The sequence below is a fragment of the Epinephelus lanceolatus genome, chromosome 18 (genome assembly GCF_041903045.1).
Source record: "Epinephelus lanceolatus isolate andai-2023 chromosome 18, ASM4190304v1, whole genome shotgun sequence".
Taxonomy (NCBI): domain Eukaryota; kingdom Metazoa; phylum Chordata; class Actinopteri; order Perciformes; family Serranidae; genus Epinephelus; species Epinephelus lanceolatus.
Genome location: NC_135751.1, coordinates 2,909,810 through 2,935,432, shown reverse-complemented (window position 1 = coordinate 2,935,432; position 25,623 = coordinate 2,909,810). Strand labels below are relative to the sequence as shown.

At 40.9% G+C, this 25,623-nt stretch overlaps 1 protein-coding gene and 1 long non-coding RNA gene across 4 annotated transcripts in view; both read right to left on the bottom strand.

The window, feature by feature from the left end:
* Positions 1 to 983: 983 nt before the first annotated feature.
* LOC144458612 (uncharacterized) lies at positions 984 to 3,733 on the bottom strand. The gene is made up of 2 exons (XR_013488004.1): positions 2,497 to 3,733; positions 984 to 2,251 (listed from the first exon to the last, which is right to left on the bottom strand). It is a non-coding gene; the product is annotated as an uncharacterized LOC144458612 (long non-coding RNA).
* Positions 3,734 to 6,281: 2,548 nt separating this feature from the next.
* engase (endo-beta-N-acetylglucosaminidase) overlaps positions 6,282 to 25,623 on the bottom strand; it is a 49,922-nt gene continuing 30,580 nt past the window's right edge. For all 3 annotated transcript variants that reach the window (XM_033644745.2, XM_033644744.2, XM_078161383.1), the window contains 7 exons: positions 17,557 to 17,663; positions 17,338 to 17,449; positions 9,516 to 9,703; positions 9,248 to 9,390; positions 8,753 to 8,852; positions 8,557 to 8,668; positions 6,282 to 7,602 (listed from right to left, as the gene is read on the bottom strand). In XM_033644745.2, coding sequence (XP_033500636.1) covers positions 7,201 to 7,602; positions 8,557 to 8,668; positions 8,753 to 8,852; positions 9,248 to 9,390; positions 9,516 to 9,703; positions 17,338 to 17,449; positions 17,557 to 17,663 — 1,164 coding nt within the window. In that variant the 3' untranslated portion in view covers positions 6,282 to 7,200. The remainder of the gene's footprint in view (positions 7,603 to 8,556; positions 8,669 to 8,752; positions 8,853 to 9,247; positions 9,391 to 9,515; positions 9,704 to 17,337; positions 17,450 to 17,556; positions 17,664 to 25,623) is intronic.

The following is a 25,623-nucleotide window of genomic DNA, read 5'->3' as shown; positions in this document are numbered from 1 at the left end:
CACCCAGCCTCCTGGTTGCATGGGGGATGCCGGAGGACCGCTAGCAGAAGCTATGCTATGTGGCTCCGTGCCGGTTACAGGTGGCTGGCTAACTACCACAGCTACTGAATGATTTTCCATGGTGTGGAGCCACACTTCCAATTCACTAAGTCTCACCTTCAACGCAGCAAATAAACTGCATTTATTACATGTACCACTGTCGCTAAAGGAGGCAAAGGAATAAGTAAACATCTGACACACCGATCAAGAGAGAGCAGGAGAAGAAGAAGAAGCCATCGCAAAGTGCTAAGCTAGCGTGGCTAACAAGGCTAATAGAGTGTAAACATCAGCTGGGATTAGCAAAAAAGTAATCTTCTCCCTCTTCGATGGTGCAACTGTTGTTTATCTTACATTAGGCTACTGCTATCTAACCATGGATATGTTTTCTTGAATCAAATGCATAGCTCCAATGTATTGTGGGCGATATACACCTCTGGAGTGACCATAGTAGAGGACTGTATTGGGACCGGCGGGACCCAACGCAAATATTGCGGGAGCGGGCGGTTTGGACTTTGCTGCGGGTGGTAACGGGCGGCTAAAAAAACCACTGCGGGATCTTGGTGCACATGCATAAGCGTTTCCACTGTATATTTATTCATAAATGGACAAATAGGCCCTGGCCTGAACCAGCTTTCATACCAATTTGCCGCTTGCTCCACCTGTCTGTCTGTCTGTCAGCTCCATCTGTCATGAGACAAACATGAAAGAAGACATGCAGTTTATTGTGTTTCACCGGCGACGAGCTGTCATTACGTGCGACAATTACGCACGGCTGCGCGCTCTTTATAACTCACTGTGTGAACCTATGTTGCATAATAAAGATTTGCCCCCTCGTAATTTTTAACCGCCCCCTCAGTAACTTCATCCTGGCGCCAGGCCTGCCTTAACCTCAATCACTGCGTGATTATATAAAGGTAGAAAAATAAATAAAATACAGAGGAGAATAGAATATGAAACAGCCTTTATTTCGTTAAAAACTAAATGAAAACAACGAAATAGAAGTGCTATTTCTGACCAGTGCGTCAAAAGACATGCAGGCCAGGGAAACGAAACAAACAACCCCATGAATCTCTTTATTAATAGCCTATAAAATGACGTGTTTTCTCCTGCGGGACGGGAGAAGACACAAAATCATCGATCTCTATTATTGTGTGGGCAAAAATCAGAGTTTTGCGGGTGCGGGCGGGAGTGGACTTACACATTGCGGGAGCGGGTGGGAGTGTAATACACACGTTGCGGGTGGTAATGGTCAGAAATTCAGCAGGAGCGGGCAGGAGTGTGCCATTTGTAAAGTTGCTCACGCTGAAAATAACATCAACATTTTGCCACATTTAGCTTCAAACAATGTTTAAAAAAGTGTTGTGAATTTTTTAACGTCACCTTTTACCACATTTACAGCAGTAAAATGTTAAATGTTAAATCTAAATAATAAGTCTAAATCTAAATCTAAATGGTAGTTGAATGGGTACCAGAGAGCTCTTGACATTTTGACATGATAGCGATACAGTGTGTTTCGGGGTTCACGTGACGTCAGATAACTCACTTTAACCCATTTCCCCCAGAGAGCAGGTAAAGTGTGATGAGCTGGTGAGGGGGGCTGGGTGGTGGCAGGAACCCAGAAAAAAGGCCTCTCTATTATTTAGTAGGCTTTGCTATGTAGTTATGTTGTAATGGCCTTATGTAATAATATAAAATAATAGTAGTTAGACCATTAGTAAAAACAGTAAACTATTAACATTTTGATTTTTTTCTCTTCCCCCATTTGTGGCGCCGACGATGGCACCCTTAGCATTCGCCTATACCGCCTGTTCCACAGGCCAGCACTGCCCTGCATGTCTCCAAAATATTTTCAAATGCCATTCTCTTTTTACTCACTTCTGTAACACTGAAAACATGCTGCAAATATACTGATGCCTTGTGATGACTACAAAATCTTACACTATCATTCAAAACACTTTTTAAACAAGTCCCTTTCACAAGCAGGGGCTTTTAACTGTGACACATTGATTTATATGGGCTCCCATGCAACCCAACTGCCCATGCAATACACTGTTTGAAAAGAAATCTCACTGGCTACAATTGTGAGTGACTGATGTTTTAAATAGACAACAAAAGCTCCTTTTACCTTGACTGACAGATACATGACAGAGCCCACTGGCCTTTCAAACCGGGAGAACAAGCTGCACTCAGGGGCTATCCCTGTAAGGTAACACTGAGTAGAAAGACAAAAAAATATGATTTATGTCAGAGTACCTGTGGTCTTAGTTTGATGAACTACGTTTGAACTTGGGGGTGGGGGGTGTTAGGTTACAGTACACAACAGTGATAATAGGCTATTACCCATGTCCTTGTGTTATAATTTTAGCCAGCTAAATCACTGTGTGGCACCTATCCACAATGGTGAGGTGACTGAGTAAGCTAACAGTTATGTACTACTGAAACATATTGGCCAGTTACCTGTAGCATTAGTAGTTTATGGACATTCTTGTGAAGCAAGCAAGAGACTCTGAAACACTGTCCACCTTAGAAACAGACATGATGTAAAAAATATATGAATTCGCCAATAATTCTTATTTTAGTAGGTCATAAAACGGTATGTTTATGCATGGAACTTTAAGCCACCTTACACATTATTGTAGGCCCACTTTGATGTGCAACCTGATTTTATCAGAAGTCCAAACAAACACGCTCAACCCTCAGAAGTATGAATGGGTGCTGAATCCTCAAAAAAATGTAAAAAATTGTGTACAAAAGGTACAGGACAGCACTCCAATTATAGTGTTTATTGCCACGCGAACGTTTCGGGTGAAACCCTTCCTCAGCGTGCACAAGCAACAAAGTGAATGGATCACACACACAGGTGTCACTTATCAGTAATCAGGCTGACACAGCAGCGGCAGGTAATGGCAAGAGAAGAAAAAAGAAAAAAGGAACCTAACAATGTATCCCTTCTTATATCAACACAAACAATCAAGTAACCACAATAGTGATATTTTTTTAAAACAGTTATTCAACAATGAAATGCATATCAATTTCTAAGAATTCCAAGCTTTTAACTTTTTTAAGGTTTTTAAGGTTTTTTAACAAAAAATGAACAGGCAAATGTCTAATTGTTTTAATACAGTTTTCTTGTTAACCTGTAGGCCTGTTAGTCAAGAACATTTGTACAAAAACATTTTTACAAAAAACAAGTAAGCACCAACTCCTCATTCAGTCCCTTTGGCTCTAGAGTGTCAAGGAAATGAATCCAGAAACATTCCTTTTGCAAAAGGATTTTATTTTTATAACTGCCTCAATGCCCATATATCTGAGATCTGCTGTAGTGTGGTAGTAGCTGTTAAAATGTCTGGCTACTGCCGATTTAGAATCATGATTGGGGATGGAACATTTATGTTCACAGATTCTAGTTTTTAGTTCCCGTTTTGTTTTACCAACATAGTACAGATTGCAAAGACACTTCAATAAATATACAACAAATTTAATGTTGCATGTTATTCTACCTTTGACTTTCACAATCTTACCAGTGTTAGGATGTGAGAAATAATTTTCTCTGATCAGATTTGGGCATTGAACACAATTGAAACAAGGAAAATTGCCATTTGGCACACTGGACAAAAAATGATGAGAAAGTTTTTTTGGTAAAACGGATCTCACCAAATAGTTGCTCAAATTGGGCTGTCTTTTAAAGAAGAATCTTGGTGGCTCTTGAAAAGCTCTTCCGATATTGGGATCTGTGTTCAGAATATACCAATAGTTATTTACAACCTTTTTGAGTGCACTGGAAATAGGGCTATATGTGCACACCATTGAAACTGAGTTAGAATGAACTTTTTCTTTCGGCTCTAACAAGACATTCCTCTGGATCTGACGAACTTTATCCATGGTTTTTTCAACCAGAGTGTTGTTATAACCTCTAGAGACAAAATTCTTACAGAGCTCCTTGGCTTGTGACTCAGAGATTTCATCCGAATCACAAATACGTTTATACCTTAGAATTTGGCTGTATGGCAAACTCCTCTTAAGCGAGGGTGGATGATAACTGCTGTAGTGGAGAAAAGTGTTCCTATCTGTCTCTTTTTTATACACCTCTGTGTGTAAAATATTGACATTTTTCTTAACCAGAACATCTAGAAATGAAATCTTCTCCAAATTTGAAGTAGTACTACTTCAAATTTCAAGATCGTTATTATTTACAGTGCAGAGGCACAGCAATGGGTTCTCCTGTAGCACCAAACTATGCAAATTTATTTATGAGCAAGTTTGAGGAAGATTTTATTTAAAACAACAATCCTTTTTCATCATTCATTAAAACATATTGGAGATACATTGATGATTTATTTTTTGTATGGAGTGGTAATGCAGAGGATCTGAAGAAATTTCATGAATATTTGAACAGCAAAAAAGAATCTATTAAGTTTACACTTAATTTTGATTTGGAGAAGATTTCATTTCTAGATGTTCTGGTTAAGAAAAATGTCAATATTTTACACACAGAGGTGTATAAAAAAGAGACAGATAGGAACACTTTTCTCCACTACAGCAGTTATCATCCACCCTCGCTTAAGAGGAGTTTGCCATACAGCCAAATTCTAAGGTATAAACGTATTTGTGATTCGGATGAAATCTCTGAGTCACAAGCCAAGGAGCTCTGTAAGAATTTTGTCTCTAGAGGTTATAGCAACACTCTGGTTGAAAAAACCATGGATAAAGTTCGTCAGATCCAGAGGAATGTCTTGTTAGAGCCGAAAGAAAAAGTTCATTCTAACTCGGTTTCAATGGTGTGCACATATAGCCCTATTTCCAGTGCACTCAAAAAGGTTGTAAATAACTATTGGTATTCTGAACACAGATCCCAATATCGGAAGAGCTTTTCAAGAGCCACCAAGATTCTTCTTTAAAAGACAGCCCAATTTGAGCAACTATTTGGTGAGATCTGTTTTACCAAAAAAACTTTCTCATCATTTTTTGTCCAGTGCGCCAAATGGCAATTTTCCTTGTTTCAATTGTGTTCAATGCTCAAATCTGATCAGAGAAAATTATTTCTCACATCCTAAAACTGGTAAGATTGTGAAAGTCAAAGGTAGAATAACATGCAACACTAAATTTGTTGTATATTTATTGAAGTGTCCTTGCAATCTGTACTATGTTGGTAAAACAAAACGGGAACTAAAAACTAGAATCTGTGAACATAAATGTTCCATCCGCAATCATGATTCTAAATCGGCAGTAGCCAGACATTTTAACAGCTACTACCACACTACAGCAGATCTCAGATATATGGGCATTGAGGCAGTTAAGATTCCACCTAGAGGTGGAGATCGGGATAAAATCCTTTTGCAAAAGGAATGTTTCTGGATTCATTTCCTTGACACTCTAGAGCCAAAGGGACTGAATGAGGAGTTGGTGCTTACTTGTTTTTTGTAAAAATGTTTTTTGTACAAATATTCTTGACTAACAGGCCTACAGGTTAACAAGAAAACTGTATTAAAACAATTAGACATTTGCCTGTTCATTTTTTGTTAAAAAACTTTAAAAACCTTAAAAATGTTAAAAGCTTGGAATTCTTAGAAATTGATATGCATTTCATTGTTGAATAACTGTATTAACCTGATTTTATACAATTTATGTAGCAGGGGTCTCCATCTTTCTTTCAGCTAAGGGGTCCTTAGCCTGAAAAGTGTTGAAGACTGGGTTCCTGGTTTGAACCCAGGTTGGAGTTTGCATGTTTTCCACATGTCAGTGTGGGTTTTCTACGGGTACTCCATCTTTCTCCCACATTCCAAAGACATGCAGGTTAATCGGTGACTCTAAATTGGCCGGAGGTGTGAATGTCTGTATGTGTCAGCCCTGTGATGGTCTGACGAAGTGTCCAGGGTGTACCCTGCCTCTCACCCAATGTCAGCTGGGATAGGCTCCATCCCCCGCAACCCTTAACAGGATAAGCGGTTATGGAAAATGAATGAATGAATGAATATATAAAATCGAGGAATGGAAACATATTTGGACTTAGGGATCACTTCAAAGGCAGGGAGTCTTCTTCTTTCGTCTCTTTTCTTTCCCATGCCAGTATGAATAAAAAATACTTTGGTGCTCATGTTTCCTTCAAATGAACTGAGCAATTAAATTGTGGAGAATCTAACTGAGCTAACTATGTCCATATTGACCGAATTTCAATGTATATATTTGCATGCACGATAAGCTAGTTAGAACTAGTTCAAGTGGATCGACAGCACTCCAGTGGGTTTAAAGAGGCCAGCAAACAATGCTTCATTTACTTCTCAAACAGGCAAGAACTCTCCACTTACACGTGTAGGCAATAATAGTCCTGGGTCCTGTCACTATAGTTGACCCGTGACATTGTCAACATCTGTTGTCACTCACTTCTGTTATGGCTTTTGCAATTATGTTTTAGCTTTTGCATCTGTGGTTTCTGTTAATGCACTTGTCTTGTTCGTGTTTGCAAAGTGTTTGAATATGCAGTTTGTTCAAACTGTCTCAGCCACCATAAATATCCCTTTCGAGTTTTGCAGTTGCAGTCAAAAGCTACCAGCATACCACATCACAAAATCTGAACTTAACCTGTGCATAGACAGATGCTCATCAAGTGAAGCAGAGCAAATATACAGAGGTTTGAGAAGAGGCATGTAAAGGCAGAATGTCACTATAGATATTAATTAATAATAATTAAATAATTCCTTCTAAAAACAACAGTTTTTGACTTTATTTTGAGAAATCAGACCTCTATCCATATTCCCATGCTGGCTGGAGCTTCATATTTATTGTGCAGATGTTAAAGTGATATAAGTCTGAACATCTGACTCTTGATAATAAAGTGAATAAGGGTATTTAACCCTAACCCACCACTGACTGCTCCTATAAGATCCACTTGCTGGTTTGTTATTTTGTATTTTTTGAAGCTTTTAATCTTATCACAGGTTCTTCAGCCATGGACAGAGTTTGTCCACTTCTCATGGAGGTAGAAAGCCAAGCTCAATAGCTTTTATGATTTTAGCAATAGCCTTGATGAAAACAGCTTGGAATGGTTGAAAGCTTGCGAAAAAAGCAAGTATGTGGACACTGAGTTGGGATTTGGGCCCCTAAAACATTCTTGTTACAACATTGGAGCCAAAAAGAAATTGTTATGATAACAGTTATGTATAGTCATTTTGTTGAGTCCTCTGTGTAGCTAAGGCTTCTTCTTCCCCAGTGGCTCTCCGGAACAGGGATGCCCTTTCTGATCACTGGCTCCACTACCAGCTCCAGCAGGCTGGGTGGCTCTGGCACTGCTAGCTCTGTTACTCTGAAAAGATTAGAATATGCCCGGCCCACCAGAACCAGCTGACCAGAGGAGATTCGGGGATCTGGTCCTCTAAGCCGTCGCCAGTACACCTTGAAGTGGCGCACGAGCTTGGTTGGGTAGTCCCAGCGCAGAGTGGCGTTGAGACGCAGGCAAGGAGAGGTAGACTCTGGTAAGGAACCAGCACCACGCAGCCACACCACGTCATAAATGCACAAGCCCTGAACCACCCCAGGGGGAACATGCAGACTGGCTCCATCCAAGAGCTTATAGAGAAGGGGGACAAAAACAATTAAAAAGGGAGGAATTCTTATCTACATACATACTTGTGTTCAGCTGTGTTACATTTATATCTAGAAAAGGCTACATTTTATGTGAAACTAGAATTACCACTTTGCAGTTGTATGCCTCTGCACACCACTCAAGTTGCACTTACAGTTTACATCCATGTCAGTGAAAACATGCATGCACAAGAAAGACACGATGCAAAATTCAAAAATTCAAAATTCATGGAGCGTTGGTGGCTTTGTGGTTAGAGCAGGCGCCCCATGTACAAGGCTGTTGCCGCAGCGGCCAGGTTCGACTCCAGCCTGCAGCCCTTTGCTGCATGTCATTCCCTCTCTCTCCCCCTTTCACACTTGGCTGTCTTGTCCATTAAAGGCAAAATGCCCAAAAAATATCTTAATTTTTTTTTTAAAAAAAATTGAAAATTCAAAGAAATTCCCTAGAGGTGTTCTTGATATATCACGTTCACAAGAATGACACAGAGGAGGTCACAGTGACCTTGACCTTTGACCACCAAAATCTAATCAGTTCATTGTTAAGTCCAAGTTGGTGTTTGTGCCAAATCATTGGAAAAAAAACTTTGTTGAAGTAGCAACTGAAACACAATTACTGAATACTCAATAAAGTAGAGAAAATAATAAAGTAAAAATGTGAAAAATGATGTTTGTTGAAGTGTCAGCTGAAATGTAAGCACTGAAAGCAGTTGACATGTCAGCTTTAATGTAAGTGATAAATTGTGCTGAAAGTGTCTGAAACAAATTAGTGTCAGCTCCCGTGAATAGACTGGAAGACAATGTCAGTTGAAGTGTTGGTTGAAGTGCCAGCACTGAAAGCAGTTAAAACAACTTAAAAAGTTTTTCTATGTGTTTATATCTGGGCCTCTAACCCTGTACAGTGTAGAGAACACATTCAACACAAGCATCTCCCTTTCTCACCATGATTTCTCCCACCCTGCAGCTGAAAGGTGTGTCCTGAGGCCCACCATCCCGCTGGATGTTGAAACAAACTTCTCGAAGAGCACAGCCACTAAGCTCCAACTGTGAACACCTACCACAGTGACATGAAGGGTACACAAAGACTGTATGATGAAGTCCATTAACTTAGCTGTTATTTACTGTTAGAGTGCCTTACCCAACAGTCCAACCATCTGGACTCAAGTTGCCACACAGCTGAGAGAACTGGCTCACCAACTGGAGCCCCTCATCCGGCACCATGGGAGACACAACGGTAACTGCACACGTAATGCATGGCATTAACATCCAACCCAGGACATAAAGATACAAATCTAAAGAACACATTTACAAAAATAAGCATTTGGGGTGCTAATAGCAGGAATAATATAATATCCCTGGGTGGGACATACTTGAGGCTGAAAATTTTTCCATAGAATATTTGATCCTTAATGGAATGACATGTTTTCTGTGAGAATTTCTCGTACAAGTGTTCATAGCTGAATTCAGCAAATTCTCTTTAACTGCAAAACTCAGTGTAAATCATTTGTTTCTGCCTGCTGAATAAAACCTTTTCATGAGTGGGTACACATTGATGAGATTCATTATTCCTAAATGATTATAGCTGGGGTAGGATGAGGAGGTATGGATACTGGATAGATTGTGAGAAATCAACCATTGACATCCTGGATCTCCATGTGTGTGCAAAGACTGGCGTCTGTTGTCTTCAGCTCCAAAGAAACTCTGATCCCAGTAGATGGCTTGTAGATGAGGGTCACCAGAGTCTTGGATGCCAGGGGTACATGGAGGGAGAAGATCCTGAGAGATTCACAACAGAGTACTGTGTATTAACTGTGAGACTTGTGTGTGTGGGGAGGCAGTGTTGACAAGATCACTTTTCCCCCACATGAAAATAAGCAAGGGTGAACAAGAAACACACACACTTGGCACAAACTGGAGATGTGTGAGTGGCAGGGATGAGTCCGTCCAGCAGCAGTGAAGAGCCTCCATTCCAGGCATCCTCGGGGCAGCCACGGCTGCTCAGCCAGCCCCGGCCCTCTAGCTCCTTATAGTAGTACAAGGGCTGGATCTCCTGGGCAGTCAGGTTAAACCAGCTCCTGTCTACCTCACGCTGCACACACACAAAACAAAAGTGCAGTCATCAAGCAAATATACAAACCTTCATTACATTTCCCTGAATAAACAAGCACACACCCAGAAAGAAAATGTTATAATCAACTAAATAATAATAATATAATAAATACAATCAACAAAACTAACTGCAAGCCAGTGTAGAGATGTGAGGACTAGTGCGACGTGATCAGTGCAGCTCTTTGGTGATGTCCCCATCAACTTTTTTGCTCCCGATCCTGATCTGAGTCATTTCACTTTAAGTATCTGCCAATACGAGTCCCAATACGATACTTGTATTTTCTTATATAATACACAGTGTACACTTATTAAAAACAATCCAATGAATATGCTATGTAACTGAATATCTCTGCAATATATTAAAAAAAATAGAACTAATGCTTTGTAATGTATGCTTTCTTGCACCACTGAAGTTGCAGTTACAGTTAACATCCATATCTGTCAAAATATGAGTGCTTATTCCCCCCTGCAGCACAGATGTATACAATCAGCACAGTCTCAAGGTGGCCACCCAAGATTAGTGTCACCAATGTCACCAATCTGACCAAATGTCTACCCTTCTGTTCCTGAGATACGACGTTGAACAAAGGTCAGAAACTTCTGTTTCTTAATGTTGTTGTTTTTTGTTTTTTTTTTAAACAGAATAAAGAATAAAATAACCTTCTCTTAGATCTTTTAGGCCTTGTTGCTGTCTCGTGGGAATTTCTCTGTCCCTTTCAGAGAGTATTCTCAGCAGTAGCTGACATAAAACATGTGCTCATAATTCAGGCAAATAATAAAATAATAAACAGTCTTATACTACGTTCGCTATTGTTTGTGATATTTGGTGTTTCACGGAAGGCGGGGTGTAAAGTGTTGGAGAGACAGAGTTGGAGAGTTGACAATGGCTGCACTTACTTTGCAAGTAAAACACCTGTGTAACAGCTTAAGTACAACAAAGGACAGGATCAGGCTCTGCATGGCTCAATATAGCCGATACTAATTATTTAAGAAATGCTTTGATTTGCCCCTACCACATAACAAAGTACTGGATGTATTACTGAGTTCTAACAACAGCTACATGACAAAGTGCTGGATGTATCACTGAGGTCTAACAACAGCTACGTGACAAAGTGCTGGATGAAAAACTGAGTTCTAAGAATACATACAAGTGTTGTCAGTATTTGGTGCTTGTTGTGTCAATCCATGTATTATATTATTATTTATGCAGCATTCAGGTTGGTTTTAGATGCAGCAGCAGTCATACTGTGAAAATTTTATCCTATGTCTGATACTTTGTGATGCTTTTTGGTCACTAAAACTTCAAATTCGCTGTGTCTGATATTGTCATGTAGGAGTAGAATGGGTTTTTGACTTTGCACCGAGAACAGACCGTCCGTCTCTGGCACGTCTATCTGCCATCTAACCAGTCTGATGACAAAGAGCCAGCTAAATATTTGGAGAAAATGTATAGCAATAATGAAATAATGCTTAAAATGTAAATAAACATTTTAATCAAGCCCTCTTCAGCCAGTAGATGAATTTAAATCTGCATCAAAACTTAGGTTTTGGTAACGTTCAAGTGGTTAAAGCAGAAACACTGGTAAATCAGTCTGCACTGATCTATAGATGAAAATCAGTGAATCCTACAGATTCTGTTGTCCACACAGACCCGTGTACTTCTGAAACCGTTTATCATTCTACGCGATTTGGCTGTTTGGCCACACACAACCGCACTTTGGGGCCCCCAAAACCGCGTTTCTTTGAAACCGGAGTCCAGGGTGAAGTTTTTGGAAGACTCCGGTGCCAGCAGTTGCGTGTAGATAGGATAACCGTAGTATTTTATTACCTGTCTCCATTGTTTGACGTCAGAGCGATGGTGAATAGCTCTTTTCTAAAAGTTTGCTAAGTACTAAAATCCCACATCCTGTGTTAAATACAATGTGTCTTAACCACAGTTGGGTATAACGTGTTAAGCGTTAGAGTACTTTGATTACTTTTTGCAGTAACAAGTAACCTAACGCGTTAGTTTGCTGTTTGAGTAATCAAATACTTGAGTACATTTTCAAACAAGCCATCAGTTACTTCTGTTACTTTTAGAACGCTGGTCTTTCAGCTCCAAAACAGCAACGACTGTCTTTTGGTTCTAATAACGGAGATAACGTTAAACCTATCAGTTCAGAAGAAGCCATGAAGCTTGTGGCTAGCTACGTGGTAGAAGAAATGCTGCCATTGTCTATGGTGGAGTCTAAAACATTCCGCAGGATCATCAGTAAAATCCCCACAACTCAATAGATGGAGGAGGACTCGCTGACAGACAGGTCAGACTCAGGACTTGCATTATGCCTGGTACACATTAGTACTACACAACTTTTCTGCCCGTTCTGAAAGTCACTATGTCACATTGCACGATTGTGGAGTCATAAAATCGTGCCGTGACTTGGCCGACAGACACGACACACTACACGATGGTCCACACCAGTTATCCCTGGTCGTCTTTCACGACGTGTGTGATGTCATCAGGTTATTCTTGTCCTATTTTTATTACTTTTACTATCATTTGAGTCACTGTGTCTATTCATGTGTCAGCCGAAATGTTATTGTAGTAACGTAAAAAGCGTCAGCAGATGGCAGGAGCTAGATTTGAAGCACCGTACGTAAACATTCAAGCTACTGTATCCTCCACAACCAAGTTCCTACAAATGTTTCACAATAAAAGCCTATTTAGAAAATGGAGGGATTCTCTCAGCCGAGGTTATAAGGGGGCTTTTAATTTGAAACAAATTTGGGAAGTGTTGAGTTTGAAATGACGGCGCGATGCATTAACTTTATCAAGGCAACTCTAGCGGATAAAAAGTAAATATATAAAGATACAGAGGGAATGATAAATAACAGACTGTCTATAATGTAGTTTGTTTCAAATGAAGCTGGTAGCCTCTGCAGTTGTGGTGAGTAAAAGCCCCACCACTATTTGTTAATGTTATTACTTTATGTCCATCTCCATTATGAGGACGTAACATTGTTTGCTAGCTTGATGCTAATGACAGTACTAGTCGTAGTCATTGGGTTGACAAAGTGCCTCTGCTGTTTCACACTATCATTTTCCCCTTTTACTCTGTGTGGTAACATCCCTAGAGGAAATATTAAAAACACTTGGGTGTTGTTGTCATACAGTTGTCTACGGCAGCAGATCGTTCTGTGTTTCTATTGGTCAAAGTGACGGCTGTGATGGGAGAATTGGATCTCAGTGAAGGGCAAGTGGTCCATAACTTTAATTTTGGAGACAAAAAATGTAGGCTAAGCGCCCTGTAGTCCATTGCCCAATAGGAAATGTAGAATACTCAAAGGTACTTTAAAAGTACTTGAGTTACTTTACTCAGGGAGTAACGCAGTAAAGCAACTGGTTACTTTTCAAAAAAGTAATGCAATAAAGTAATTTGATTACTTTTAAAGTAACCCTTACCCAACTCTGATCTTAACTATATTTACAATGAAGCTTGATTGTGCACTCTGCACTTAGCCCATATGTGAATGTTTACCGTTGCTATGGCAACAAGTGACAGCTGACGTTAGCGTTAGTTAGCTAAGCTCAATCGTCCGACAAACAATAACCCATAAAATTATAATTCAACATATTTTAACAAAATCAACAACAGCTACCAACAGTTACAGTCCTTAAACCCTTAGCTAATGTGTTGTCACAGGTTAGATTGTCAAAATTAAAGTAATAGCTTAAATCCCTGAGGAACTACGCTAGCATTAGCGACAGTTGCATCCACTCATATGCAGTTACCTTACATTACAGTTCCCTCAAACAATATCACAAAGCACAATACAAACTATATAAACAAATTATCTATTAAGGGTACACTACTGATAAAATCTGAAGGTGCTTAGGTGACATTTACCCACCTGAAAGAATAAATAAAAACACAAAGTGATTTTGCTGGTCTTCAGTAGCTTTACTCTAGGTGTAACTGCCAACTGAAGAACACAGCGCAAACCAACCGTTTATATACCCAGATTTGCTCTTGTGCCTTTACTCAAATCAGTTATGCTTTAAATTGAATGGGGGTATCTGTATGGTATCTGTAAAGATACAAAATGGATATCATATGCATAAAATAATGTCACAATTGAGTGGGCAGATACACATTAATATCCTATATGTCACACTAACTTTGTTTGTGAGCGTGCTATCTGCCCTCTTTGGATGGCATATCCAGCTGCTCGACCTAACGACCAACGAAGGGGGCTGCTCCTGTTGCTAGCTACCCCAACTACACTACCACGAAAGCAGCAACAGGCCTGCCAATGGAGGTCCAACCCAGCCAGATCCAGAACCGAATCGCGGTAGTGTAGTTGGTCATCCAGACGCCTCTGCTGTTGAATTAGGTCGTGCTACTTTTGTGGATCGGGTTGTTTTTATTTTCCGCACTTCCCTATTCCGGTATTAACTCTGACTTCTGATTAGTTAAAATGGCCTTTCCGTTAGAAGTTACATTGCCACCTACTGCTTTGGCATGTGTATTACATCACTTGGTAGCAGGTTTTGCGGTTTCGTGTGGATATCATATTTTTTTATCACACCACTCGTGTGGACAAATTTTTTTTGGAAACCAGAGCCCGAAAAACTTTGGTTTCAGAAGTACACGGGTCCGTGTGGACTAGACTGTATGAAAAGCTCCACATGCAGTTCATTAAACCCCGGCAGACGTGAAGGCAGCAGTGCCATTATGCACAACCATCATCTGTGTTTACCTTTATTTCCTCTAGGGCTGGGTAACATGGCTTAAAAATAATACTGTAATATTTTTAGACTAAATCGCTATACACGATATATATCTCGAAATTTTGAAATCTCCTCTAAAATACTGTAGAATACTGAAACACACAGTTATTCAATAAACTACAGTTACAATAAAGTTAAATAAAGTAGCTACAGTCAATAAAATTAAAGTACTGTTATAATAAAGTCCAATAAAATACTGTTATAATAAAGTTGAATAAAGTACTTTTACAATAAAGTTAAATAAAGTATTGTTAGAATTAAACAAATATAAGCAGAGCCACTGGTGCTTTTTTTGAAGTACCTGGCTCGTCTTAGGCTGGAAGTGTTGATTTCTCTGCTGTGAACTTGAAGCTTCTGGTCAACAGTTGTTAGCAGTTAGCAGAAAGTTGAACTGTTGCCGCGGCGTCTTTAAATGCGAGGATTTATTCACTGTGAGCTGGAAACACACTAACAGCTCTCCAGCTCCTACAGTACAGGCCAAAAGTTTGGACACACCTTCTCATTCAATGCGTTTTCTTTATTTTCATGACTATTTACATTGTAGATTCTCACTGAAGGCATCAAAACTATGAATGAACACATGTGGAGTTATGTACTTAACAAAAAAAGGTGAAATAACTGAAAACATGTTTTATATTCTAGTTTCTTCAAAATAGCCACCCTTTGCTCTGATTACTGCTTTGCACACTCTTGGCATTCTCTCGATGAGCTTCAAGAGGTAGTCACCTGAAATGGTTTTCCAACAGTCTTGAAGGAGTTCCCAGAGGTGTTTAGCACTTGTTGGCCCCTTTGCCTTCACTCTGCGGTCCAGCTCACCCCAAACCATCTCAATTGGGTTCAGGTCCGGTGACTGTGGAGGCCAGGTCATCTGCCGCAGCACTCCATCACTCTCCTTCTTGGTCAAATAGCCCTTACACAGCCTGGAGGTGTGTTTGGGGTCATTGTCCTGTTGAAAAATAAATGATCGTCCAACTAAACGCAAACTGGATGGGATGGCATGTCGCTGCAGGATGCTGTGGTAGCCATGCTGGTTCAGTGTGCCTTCAATTTTGAATAAATCCCCAACAGTGTCACCAGCAAAACACCCCCACACCATCACACCTCCTCCTCCATGCTTCACAGTGGGAACCAGGCATGTGGAATCCATCCGTTCACCTTTTCTGCGTCTCACAAAGACACGGCGGTTGGAACCAAAGATCTCAAATTTGGACTCATCAGACCAAAGCACAGATTTCCACTGGTCTAATGTCCATTCCTTGTGTTTCTTGGCCCAAACAAATCTCTTCTGCTTGTTGCCTCTCCTTAGCAGTGGTTTCCTAGCAGCTATTTGACCATGAAGGCCTGATTGGCGCAGTCTCCTCTTAACAACTGTTCTAGAGATGGGTCTGCTGCTAGAACTCTGTGTGGCATTCATCTGGTCTCTGATCTGAGCTGCTGTTAACTTGCCATTTCTGAGGCTGGTGACTCGGATGAACTTATCCTCAGAAGCAGAGGTGACTCTTGGTCTTCCTTTCCTGGGTCGGTCCTCATGTGTGCCAGTTTCGTTGTAGCGCTTGATGGTTTTTGCAACTCCACTTGGGGACACATTTAAAGTTTTTGCAATTTTCCGGACTGACTGACCTTCATTTCTTAAAGTAATGATGGCCACTCGTTTTTCTTTAGTTAGCTGATTGGTTCTTGCCATAATATGAATTTTAACAGTTGTCCAATAGGGCTGTCGGCTGTGTATTAACCTGACTTCTGCACAACACAACTGATGGTCCCAACCCCATTGATAAAGCAAGAAATTCCACTAATTAACCCTGATAAGGCACACCTGTGAAGTGGAAACCATTTCAGGTGACTACCTCTTGAAGCTCATCAAGAGAATGCCAAGAGTGTGCAAAGCGGTAATCAGAGCAAAGGGTGGCTATTTTGAAGAAACTAGAATATAAAACATGTTTTCAGTTATTTCACCTTTTTTTGTTAAGTACATAACTCCACATGTGTTCATTCATAGTTTTGATGCCTTCAGTGAGAATCTACAATGTAAATAGTCATGAAAATAAAGAAAACGCATTGAATGAGAAGGTGTGTCCAAACTTTTGGCCTGTACTGTATATCAATAGTATTTGCAAGTTGCACTAGTGCTCCATGGTCGAAAAATATGACTAAATAGTCGTGGTCTGGAGCCCTACAGATACAAAGAGATACGCCGTGTCTGCTCACACTATCAATAATCTCATTAAGTTAAACTGTAACCGTGGCGATGTCACATGTGATAATTCATTATTTTTATTTATTTGAAACGCAGCAAATGGCCACAGGCTGGAACTGAACCCGTGGCTGCTGCTGACAAAGGACATTGCCTTTGTACATGGAAGGCCTGCTCTAACCACTGAGCTACCGGGTGCCCATGTGTCATGCTTGTGAGTCTTTGTGTGTGTGTGTGTGTGTGTGTGTGTGTGTGAGAGAAAGCGAGAGAGGGAGAAAGAGCCACAGGAGAGAGAGAGAGAGAGAGAGAGGGAACCAAAATGCTAAAGCTTGTCTCATGTTAGTGACTTAGAAAAACGCTGTGACCATTTATACTTGATGTTTGTGATAGTCATTTTATACCAGGTTACAACTAAATAACTACAGGGACATGTTGAATTACCAGGGCTTATTAATCCTTTCTGACACTGTTGTGTCAAAACAATGAGGATATGATCTGAGCATTTGCAACATGAGATGCAGAAGTACTATGTCTGAATTAGAGGTGGATTAATGCAATCATATAAATAGTTTCTTTGATAACTGCACTGATGAACTATTCACAAGCCCACACCATCTGCCTCTAGTTGCAGATCCACCTCCTGCAGTACCTGTCCTCTCCAGTAGATAGCCTTCCCAAAGCCCTGGCAGAAGGAGGAGATGAAAGGGAGAGGTGAGGTTGGCCGATGAATGTACAGGTAGTCCGACAGAAGAGCCCAGAACCTGCAGGCAGGACAGCACACTGTTTAAAAACAGCCTCACTGACTGACATGCATACATCCACGTTAAAGGTCACTGTGACATCTGTGTTAATGCTGTGTTGATCTTACTTGTCCTGATTCTTGCGAAATTCGGTCCTATCATTGTGAGTCTCGTACACCCACCCTGGAGCAAAGATGGCTACAGAGAAGTTGTGCTTCCGAATGATTTCCAGTGCCTGTTGATGACCAAAACAAAACAGTCCATACTGTAAATGTTTTGATGATGATCAATGTAGAGGGCTGCATTGGGACTGGGTCCCGCCGGGTCCCGCGGGACCCAACGCAAATATTGCGGGAGCGGGCGGTTTGGACTTTGCTGCGGGCGGGAACGGGCGGCTAAAAAAAACCACTGCGGGATCTTGGTGCACATGCATAAGCGTTTCCACTCTATATTTATTCATAAATGGACAAATATGCCCTGGCCTGAACCAGCTTTCATACCAATTTGCCGCTTGCTCCACCTGTTTGTCTGTCTGTCAGCTCCATCTGTCATGAGACAAAGGCAAGGCAAGGCAAGGCAAGGCAAGGCAAGGCAAGTTTATTTGTATAGCACAATTCAACACAAGGTAATTCAAAGTGCTTTACAGAGACATTAAAAGCAACAAGACACAATTTAAAACAATAAAAACAGTCAATTAAAAAGGGAAACAGAAATTGAGAATGATAGGGATAATAAAATACAGTAACATAAAATAAAAACAGGCTCAATACATTGCATCTAAGAGCACTGCATACACAGTCATTATCGTTAAACTATAGAACATTTGTATATACGGCCAAGGGTCCAGGGCGTGATAGGCCTTATCAGTCCTGCGACTCCTTGCCACCAAAAAGTGCTCTTAGACAACATTTAAGTTTAATTTCAAAAACCGGCTCTGTCAGAGATTTCAGCTAGGATCTCTTGTCCCTGGCTCTGAACCATCTTGAATTTGGTTGGTCGGGTCTGTTTTTTAATGAGTGTATAGGACGCCTCCCTTAATAATACACCCAATGCCCGCCCACTATTTGCTCTTGAGTCCTTCACTCAGAGTCTTACCGTCCCGCCGGACACAGGTTCCACACACTGGTCTTATTCAGATCGTAATGAACTCTAAAGATCCATCACAGGACATCTCCCTACTAGATTTGAATTCACAGCGTGCTCCCCAGTGTCGAGTCACAGCAGCTGACTCAGACTTCCCGGTCACCCCCCGCAGGGATGACGCCAGCCCAACCTCTTAATTCCTTAGACTCTGAAACCCCTCCTATTGGAGATTTCAGCCCGCACTCAGTCCTCAGCCCTGAAATCTCTGACATTTGCAGCCGATTTAACAATAAACCCAAATAGAACAGTCAGGATAAGAAAAGAAGTAGAATAATAAAAGGCATAAATCAGCAGTGTGTAGTTAAAAAGTACGGGCAGTAGAATACAGCAGGTAAGTATTTAATCTAAGAGTATGCTTCAGTAAACAATAGTGTTTTTAGCCCTGATTTAAAGGAGCTGACAGTTTGAGCAGACCTCAGATCTACAGGAAGTTTGTTCCACAGGTGAGGAGCATAATAACTGAATGCTGCCTCACCTTGCTTGGTTCTTGCTCTTGGAACACACAACAAACCAGTTCCAGATGACCTAAGGGGTCTGGATGCTTCGTAGGGAACCAGTAGATCAAGCATGTATTTTGGTCCGAGACCATTCAGGGCTTTGTAGACCAGCAGTAAGATTTTAAAATCTATTCTTTGACTCACAGGAAGCCAGTGTAACAATTTAATGACCGGTGTAATATGGTCTAGTTTCCTGGGGTCCGTTTCACAAAGCAGGTTCAACAAACTCTGAGTCTAATCCTGAACTCTGAGTTGATCTACTCTGAGATAGGAAACTCTGAGTTTCCGGTTCCAGAACAGCTGATTTGAATCAGTTTAATCAACTCAGAGTAGTTTTACCTGGAGTTAAGCGCGTGCACCACAACTATAAAAAGCCAGCATCAATGGAGCCCCGATTCGACAAGTCACCATGGCAACGGGGAAGAGGAGGGCTGCGTTTTTCACCCCATTAGAATTAAAAATCTTAATGCGCTCATACGGCGAGTTTGCACACGTTTTCAAAAAGAAGTACAACACCGCTGCAGCTGCAAAAGAGAGGGAGACGGCATGGGAGAACATTGCTGCTCGGGTCAATGCGTAAGTTTAAATGTAGTCCTTTGCAATCACAATAATATTACAGGGGAAAACTGCTTGAATGGTAGCCTATTAATTTATTTCATTTAGGTGCAATCCCGCAGGGGAGAAGCGCACTTGGCAGCAGTTTAGGATGAAATATAAAAACATTGTTCAAACAGGTAAGACCTCGGCATAATCTCATGGGGGTACCTCATTCTGATCATGTTTTACATTGTAAAGTAAATATTAAGTGGCTGTTTGACTGTGCAGTTGTTTTATCCCCAACATAATGCTGTTTTCACACACATAAATATCTTCTCATCTATATCATGTTCTGTTAAATAATTAAGCCTATTTAAACTAACACAGACTTCTACTCAGCCAACAGAAAGAAGGCAGATGCCCGTAAAACGAGCACACTTTTCTGACCGCCCTGCATACAGTTGCCTTACTCAAGTGCTCAGCATCTCCGACATTGTACAAAAACTTCCATTTGCAAAGAAACGCAGCGCAACACATAATATCTGCTGGGATGTGAGAGCATGACTACGATTGGTAATGTTGCAAATGTAAGGACGGATTAGGTTGTGTATGTAGGTGATGGACTGTGACGTGAAACAGTACAGCTCAAAAAGATAATTGTGTGGAAATGCTAAAACATCTATGCGTGGTCTGATAACCATCTCCCGACGAATATTTAATTCTCTGCGCAGTAATATTGCACCTTCATCCACAGGATCGTTATCAAAAGGACATGCCATGTTATTGAAAAAAGTCGCCACCTACTGTGCCTAATGGACTTCTAATATACTGACTCTGATTTTTTAAAATGACAGACGGCAGAACTAGGCTACGCCAAAACTCGCCTGCTGACTGAATGAATGAGGAAATCAAATGGACTGTGTGGCTCTGAAAGAGGGCGGAGACAGAGAGAAACTCGAGGTTCATTGACAAAAACCTGGTCCCGACCAGGTTAGGTTCATAGAGTCTGTTACTACGGTAACTGACCGAGAGCTTAAGTTACCTCTCTCTCTGAAACAGGCTAGAGTTACTCCTCTTTCTCTGGTTTGAGTTACCTCCCTTTTTGAAACGGAAAACTCAGAGTTTCCCTCATTTCAGGGTTAACAGACTCTGAGTTTTCACTAAACCTGCTTTGTGAAACAGACCCCAGGTGTTTGTAAGGACTCTGGCGGCAGCGTTCTGAATCAGCTGCAGCTGTCTGATTGATTTTTTGTTAAGGCCTGTAAATAAGCCATTGCAATAATCCAACCTACTAAAAATGAATGCATGAATAAGTTTTTCCATGTCTTGTTTAGACAGAAACCCCTTAATTATAGCTATGTTTTTCAGGTGGTAATAGGCAGATTTAGTAATAAACTTTAAATGGCTGTTGAAGTTCAGGTCTGAGTCAATAATAACACCAAGATTTCTGGCTTGATTTGTAGCTGTCAATGACATAGAGCCAAGGTGGGCGCTGATCTTTGCCCTTTCATTTTTAGGGCCAAAAATTAATACCTCTGTCTTTTCTGGATTTAGCTGGAGAAAATTCTGGCACATCCAGTCATTGATTTGATGAATACAGTTACTCAGTGAGAGTAAGGGACTGTAGTCATGTGATGACACTGAGATATAGAGTTGTGTGTCGTCGGCATACGCATGATAGGCGATGTTGTGATGTTCCATAATCTGGGCTAGGGGTAGCATATAGATGTTGAATAGAAGTGGTCCGAGAATGGACCCTTGAGGAATCCCACATGTGATCGTAGTTAGTTCAGATTCATGGTTACCAATTGACACAAAAAAGTCCCTATCTTCTAAGTAAGATGTGAACCATTGTAGCACAGTGCCAGTGAGTCCCACCCACTTTTCCAATCTGCTAAGTAGTATATTATGTTTAACTGTATCAAATGCAGCACTGAGATCTAGTAATACCAGGACAGAGGATTTGCATGCATCATTATTCTGATGAATATCATTTAAGACTTTGATAAGTACAGTCTTGGTGCTGTGGCGTGGCCGAAATCCAGACTGAAATGTGTTAAAAAGATTGTTTTGCATCATAAAAGTATTGGTTTGCTGGAAGACAACTCTTTCAATAATTTTCCCCAAAAATGGCAGATTTGATATTGGCCTATAGTTACTAATTGTTGTGGCATCCAGATTTGATTTTTTTTATTACTGCAGTTTTCAAGGCCTGGGGAAACTGGCCTGCTTTAAGAGTATTATTATCTGCAGTACATCCGGAGCTATGCAGTTAAAAATGGTTTTAAAAAAGTTTGAAGGCAGAATATCAAGGCAGCATGTTGTGGGCTTTAATTTTGAACCCGTTTCTGTTAGAGTTGTGTAATCTAGGAGGCTAAAATGTCCTAGATTAACCGGAGGACAGGAAGGCACAAGTGTTATCATTCCTGAGTTGGAGCTGCACACTGCCTGTCTTATCTGTAATATTTTGTTTGTGAAGAATTCTGCAAAGTCATTACATGACTTGTTGGACAGTAGTTCAGGAGGGAGTGATGCTGTGGGGTTGGTCAGTCTGTCCACTACAGAAAAAAGTGTGCGGGCATTATTACTGTTTCTATTGATAATCTCTGAAAAATATGATTGCTTTGCATTCTTCAGTTCCTGGTTATAGTTGTGAAGACTCTCTTTATAAATGTCGTAATATACCTGGAGTTTGTTTTTTCGCCACCTGCTTTCAGCTTGTCTACATACTCTTTTGTATTCTTTAACCAGTGTGGCGTTTCTCCAGGGTGCCTTTTTCCTACCTGACAGAACTTTGGTCTTAATTGGGGCGATAGAATCAATAACAGTCACAACAAACTGCTTACAAGGTCATCAACTAGAGCTGAGGGCAGGGTTGGTGATGGTGTAAAACCCTGGGTGAATAATGCACAGGTGTTATCATTTATATAACGCTTTCTGATCACCTCTGCTTCACTTTTCATAGGATTAGCAAGGGTGGTCATTTTGAACGAATCACAGTAATGGTCAGATAAAGCGACATCGTTCACCACAACCTCAGAGGTATTAAGACCTTTGGAAATAATTAGATCTAATATGTGTCCTCTGTTATGTGTTGGTTCTGTGACATGCTGAGAAAGCCCAAAGTTATCCAGAATATTTAACAGTTCCTTAGCACACCCATCTGTAAGATTATCAACATGAATGTTAAAATCTCCCACTAAAACAACACAGTCAAAATCCATGCACACAATAGACAGCAATTTGGCAAACTCATCAAAAAACCTTGCATCTGTAGATGGTCACTAAAATTGCTCGACAGGGGGATTTTAACTGAGTGGCAACATATTCAAAGGAGTCAAATTGACCATAAAACATTTGCTTACACTGGAAGCTGTCCTTGAACAGAGTGGCAACTCCGCCTCCTCTCTTATGTATTCTTGCTTCATTAAAGAAACTAAAATTTGGAGGGGTTGTCTCAATCAAAACTGCTGCACTATTTTCCTGACCTAGCCAAGTTTCAGTTAAAAACATAAAATCAAGTTTGTGCTTGTTAATAAAATCATTGATTATGAAGGATTTGCCAGCCAGAGACCTGCTATTTAGAAGTGCTAGTTGTGAAACGTTATCTGGCATAAGTTTAGAGACAGACTGTGATTGACATGAGATACATATCAGATTTGATGGGTTGACCGTCCTTGATTTTCTGCAGTTGTTTTTATTTTTGCCATGCCGCCGGCTGAGTGAAATTGCCAGCATAAGGGGGAAAGCGGCATGGTGACTGTCCTATCTCTTCTTTTCTTGACATTCTTGCTGGTACAGGGACAATCTCTGCAGGTTTCTTGTAATGTGGAGGACAGAGTCACAGACCGTGACGTCATCATCATGGGAGGCGGTTGTTGTTTTGGGAGCAGTAACTGTCTGTCTGTCTGCTCCCTGTGTGCTGACCTTCCTGCTTATCAGTGCATATATGTTCTGATAAGATGACTCGATGGTGTGATGTACAGTACAGGCCAAAAGTTTGGACACACCTTCTCATTCAATGTGTTTTCTTTATTTTCATGACTATTTACATTGTAGATTCTCACTGAAGGCATCAAAACTATGAATGAACACATGTGGAATTATGTACTTAACAAAAAAAGGTGAAATAACTGAAAACATGTTTTATATTCTAGTTTCTTCAAAATAGCCACCCTTTGCTCTGATTACTGCTTTGCACACTCTTGGCATTCTCTCGATGAGCTTCAAGAGGTAGTCACCTGAAATGGTTTTCCAACAGTCTTGAAGGAGTTCCCAGAGGTGTTTAGCACTTGTTGGCCCCTTTGCCTTCACTCTGCGGTCCAGCTCACCCCAAACCATCTCGATTGGGTTCAGGTCCGGTGACTGTGGAGGCCAGGTCATCTGCCGCAGCACTCCATCACTCTCCTTCTTGGTCAAATAGCCCTTACACAGCCTGGAGGTGTGTTTGGGGTCATTGTCCTGTTGAAAAATAAATGATCGTCCAACTAAACGCAAACCGGATGGGATGGCATGTCGCTGCAGGATGCTGTGGTAGCCATGCTGGTTCAGTGTGCCTTCAATTTTGAATAAATCCCCAACAGTGTCACCAGCAAAACACCCCCACACCATCACACCTCCTCCATGCTTCACAGTGGGAACCAGGCATGTGGAATCCATCCATTCACCTTTTCTGCGTCTCACAAAGACACGGCGGTTGGAACCAAAGATCTCAAATTTGGACTCATCAGACCAAAGCACAGATTTCCACTGGTCTAATGTCCATTCCTTGTGTTTCTTGGCCCAAACAAATCTCTTCTGCTTGTTGCCTCTCCTTAGCAGTGGTTTCCTAGCAGCTATTTGACCATGAAGGCCTGATTGGCGCAGTCTCCTCTTAACAGCTGTTCTAGAGATGGGTCTGCTGCTAGAACTCTGTGTGGCATTCATCTGGTCTCTGATCTGAGCTGCTGTTAACTTGCCATTTCTGAGGCTGGTGACTCGGATGAACTCATCCTCAGAAGCAGAGGTGACTCTTCCTTTCCTGGGTCGGTCCTCATGTGTGCCAGTTTCGTTGTAGCGCTTGATGGTTTTTGCGACTCCACTTGGGGACACATTTAAAGTTTTTGCAATTTTCCGGACTGACTGACCTTCATTTCTTAAAGTAATGATGGCCACTCGTTTTTCTTTAGTTAGCTGATTGGTTCTTGCCATAATATGAATTTTAACAGTTGTCCAATAGGGCTGTCGGCTGTGTATTAACCTGACTTCTGCACAACACAACTGATGGTCCCAACCCCATTGATAAAGCAAGAAATTCCACTAATTAACCCTGATAAGGCACACCTGTGAAGTGGAAACCATTACAGGTGACTACCTCTTGAAGCTCATCAAGAGAATGCCAAGAGTGTGCAAAGCAGTAATCAGAGCAAAGGGTGGCTATTTTGAAGAAACTAGAATATAAAACATGTTTTCAGTTATTTCACCTTTTTTTGTTAAGTACATAACTCCACATGTGTTCATTCATAGTTTTGATGCCTTCAGTGAGAATCTACAATGTAAATAGTCATGAAAATAAAGAAAACGCATTGAATGAGAAGGTGTGTCCAAACTTTTGGCCTGTACTGTATGTTGCAGCCAAGATGTCTGGAGCCAAGGTTGTTTGGGTGAATCCCGTCTGGCATGAAGCGGCTTTTTATGTTCCAAAGAATATTAAAATTATCAATAAATCCAACCTGTTGCTCGAGGCAGGCTGATGACAGCCAGGTGCTTAAGCCAAGGAGTCTGCTGAAGGACTCGCAACCTCTGCTGAGTGTTGGGATAGGTCCAGAGATGAAAGACACTCCTGAGTGAAGTTTTTTTTAAGTGTTTCCAATAAAAACAAAAAGTCTTTCTTTAGGGTCTCAGACCCAGATTTATTCGTGAGGATGTCAAATGAGCCAGCATGAATAACAATCTTCTTAATATGTGGCCGTGTAGACATGATGTCTGGTAGCATAGCTGCCACCTCTCTGACTGATGTGTTATTCACAGTTAGATTTT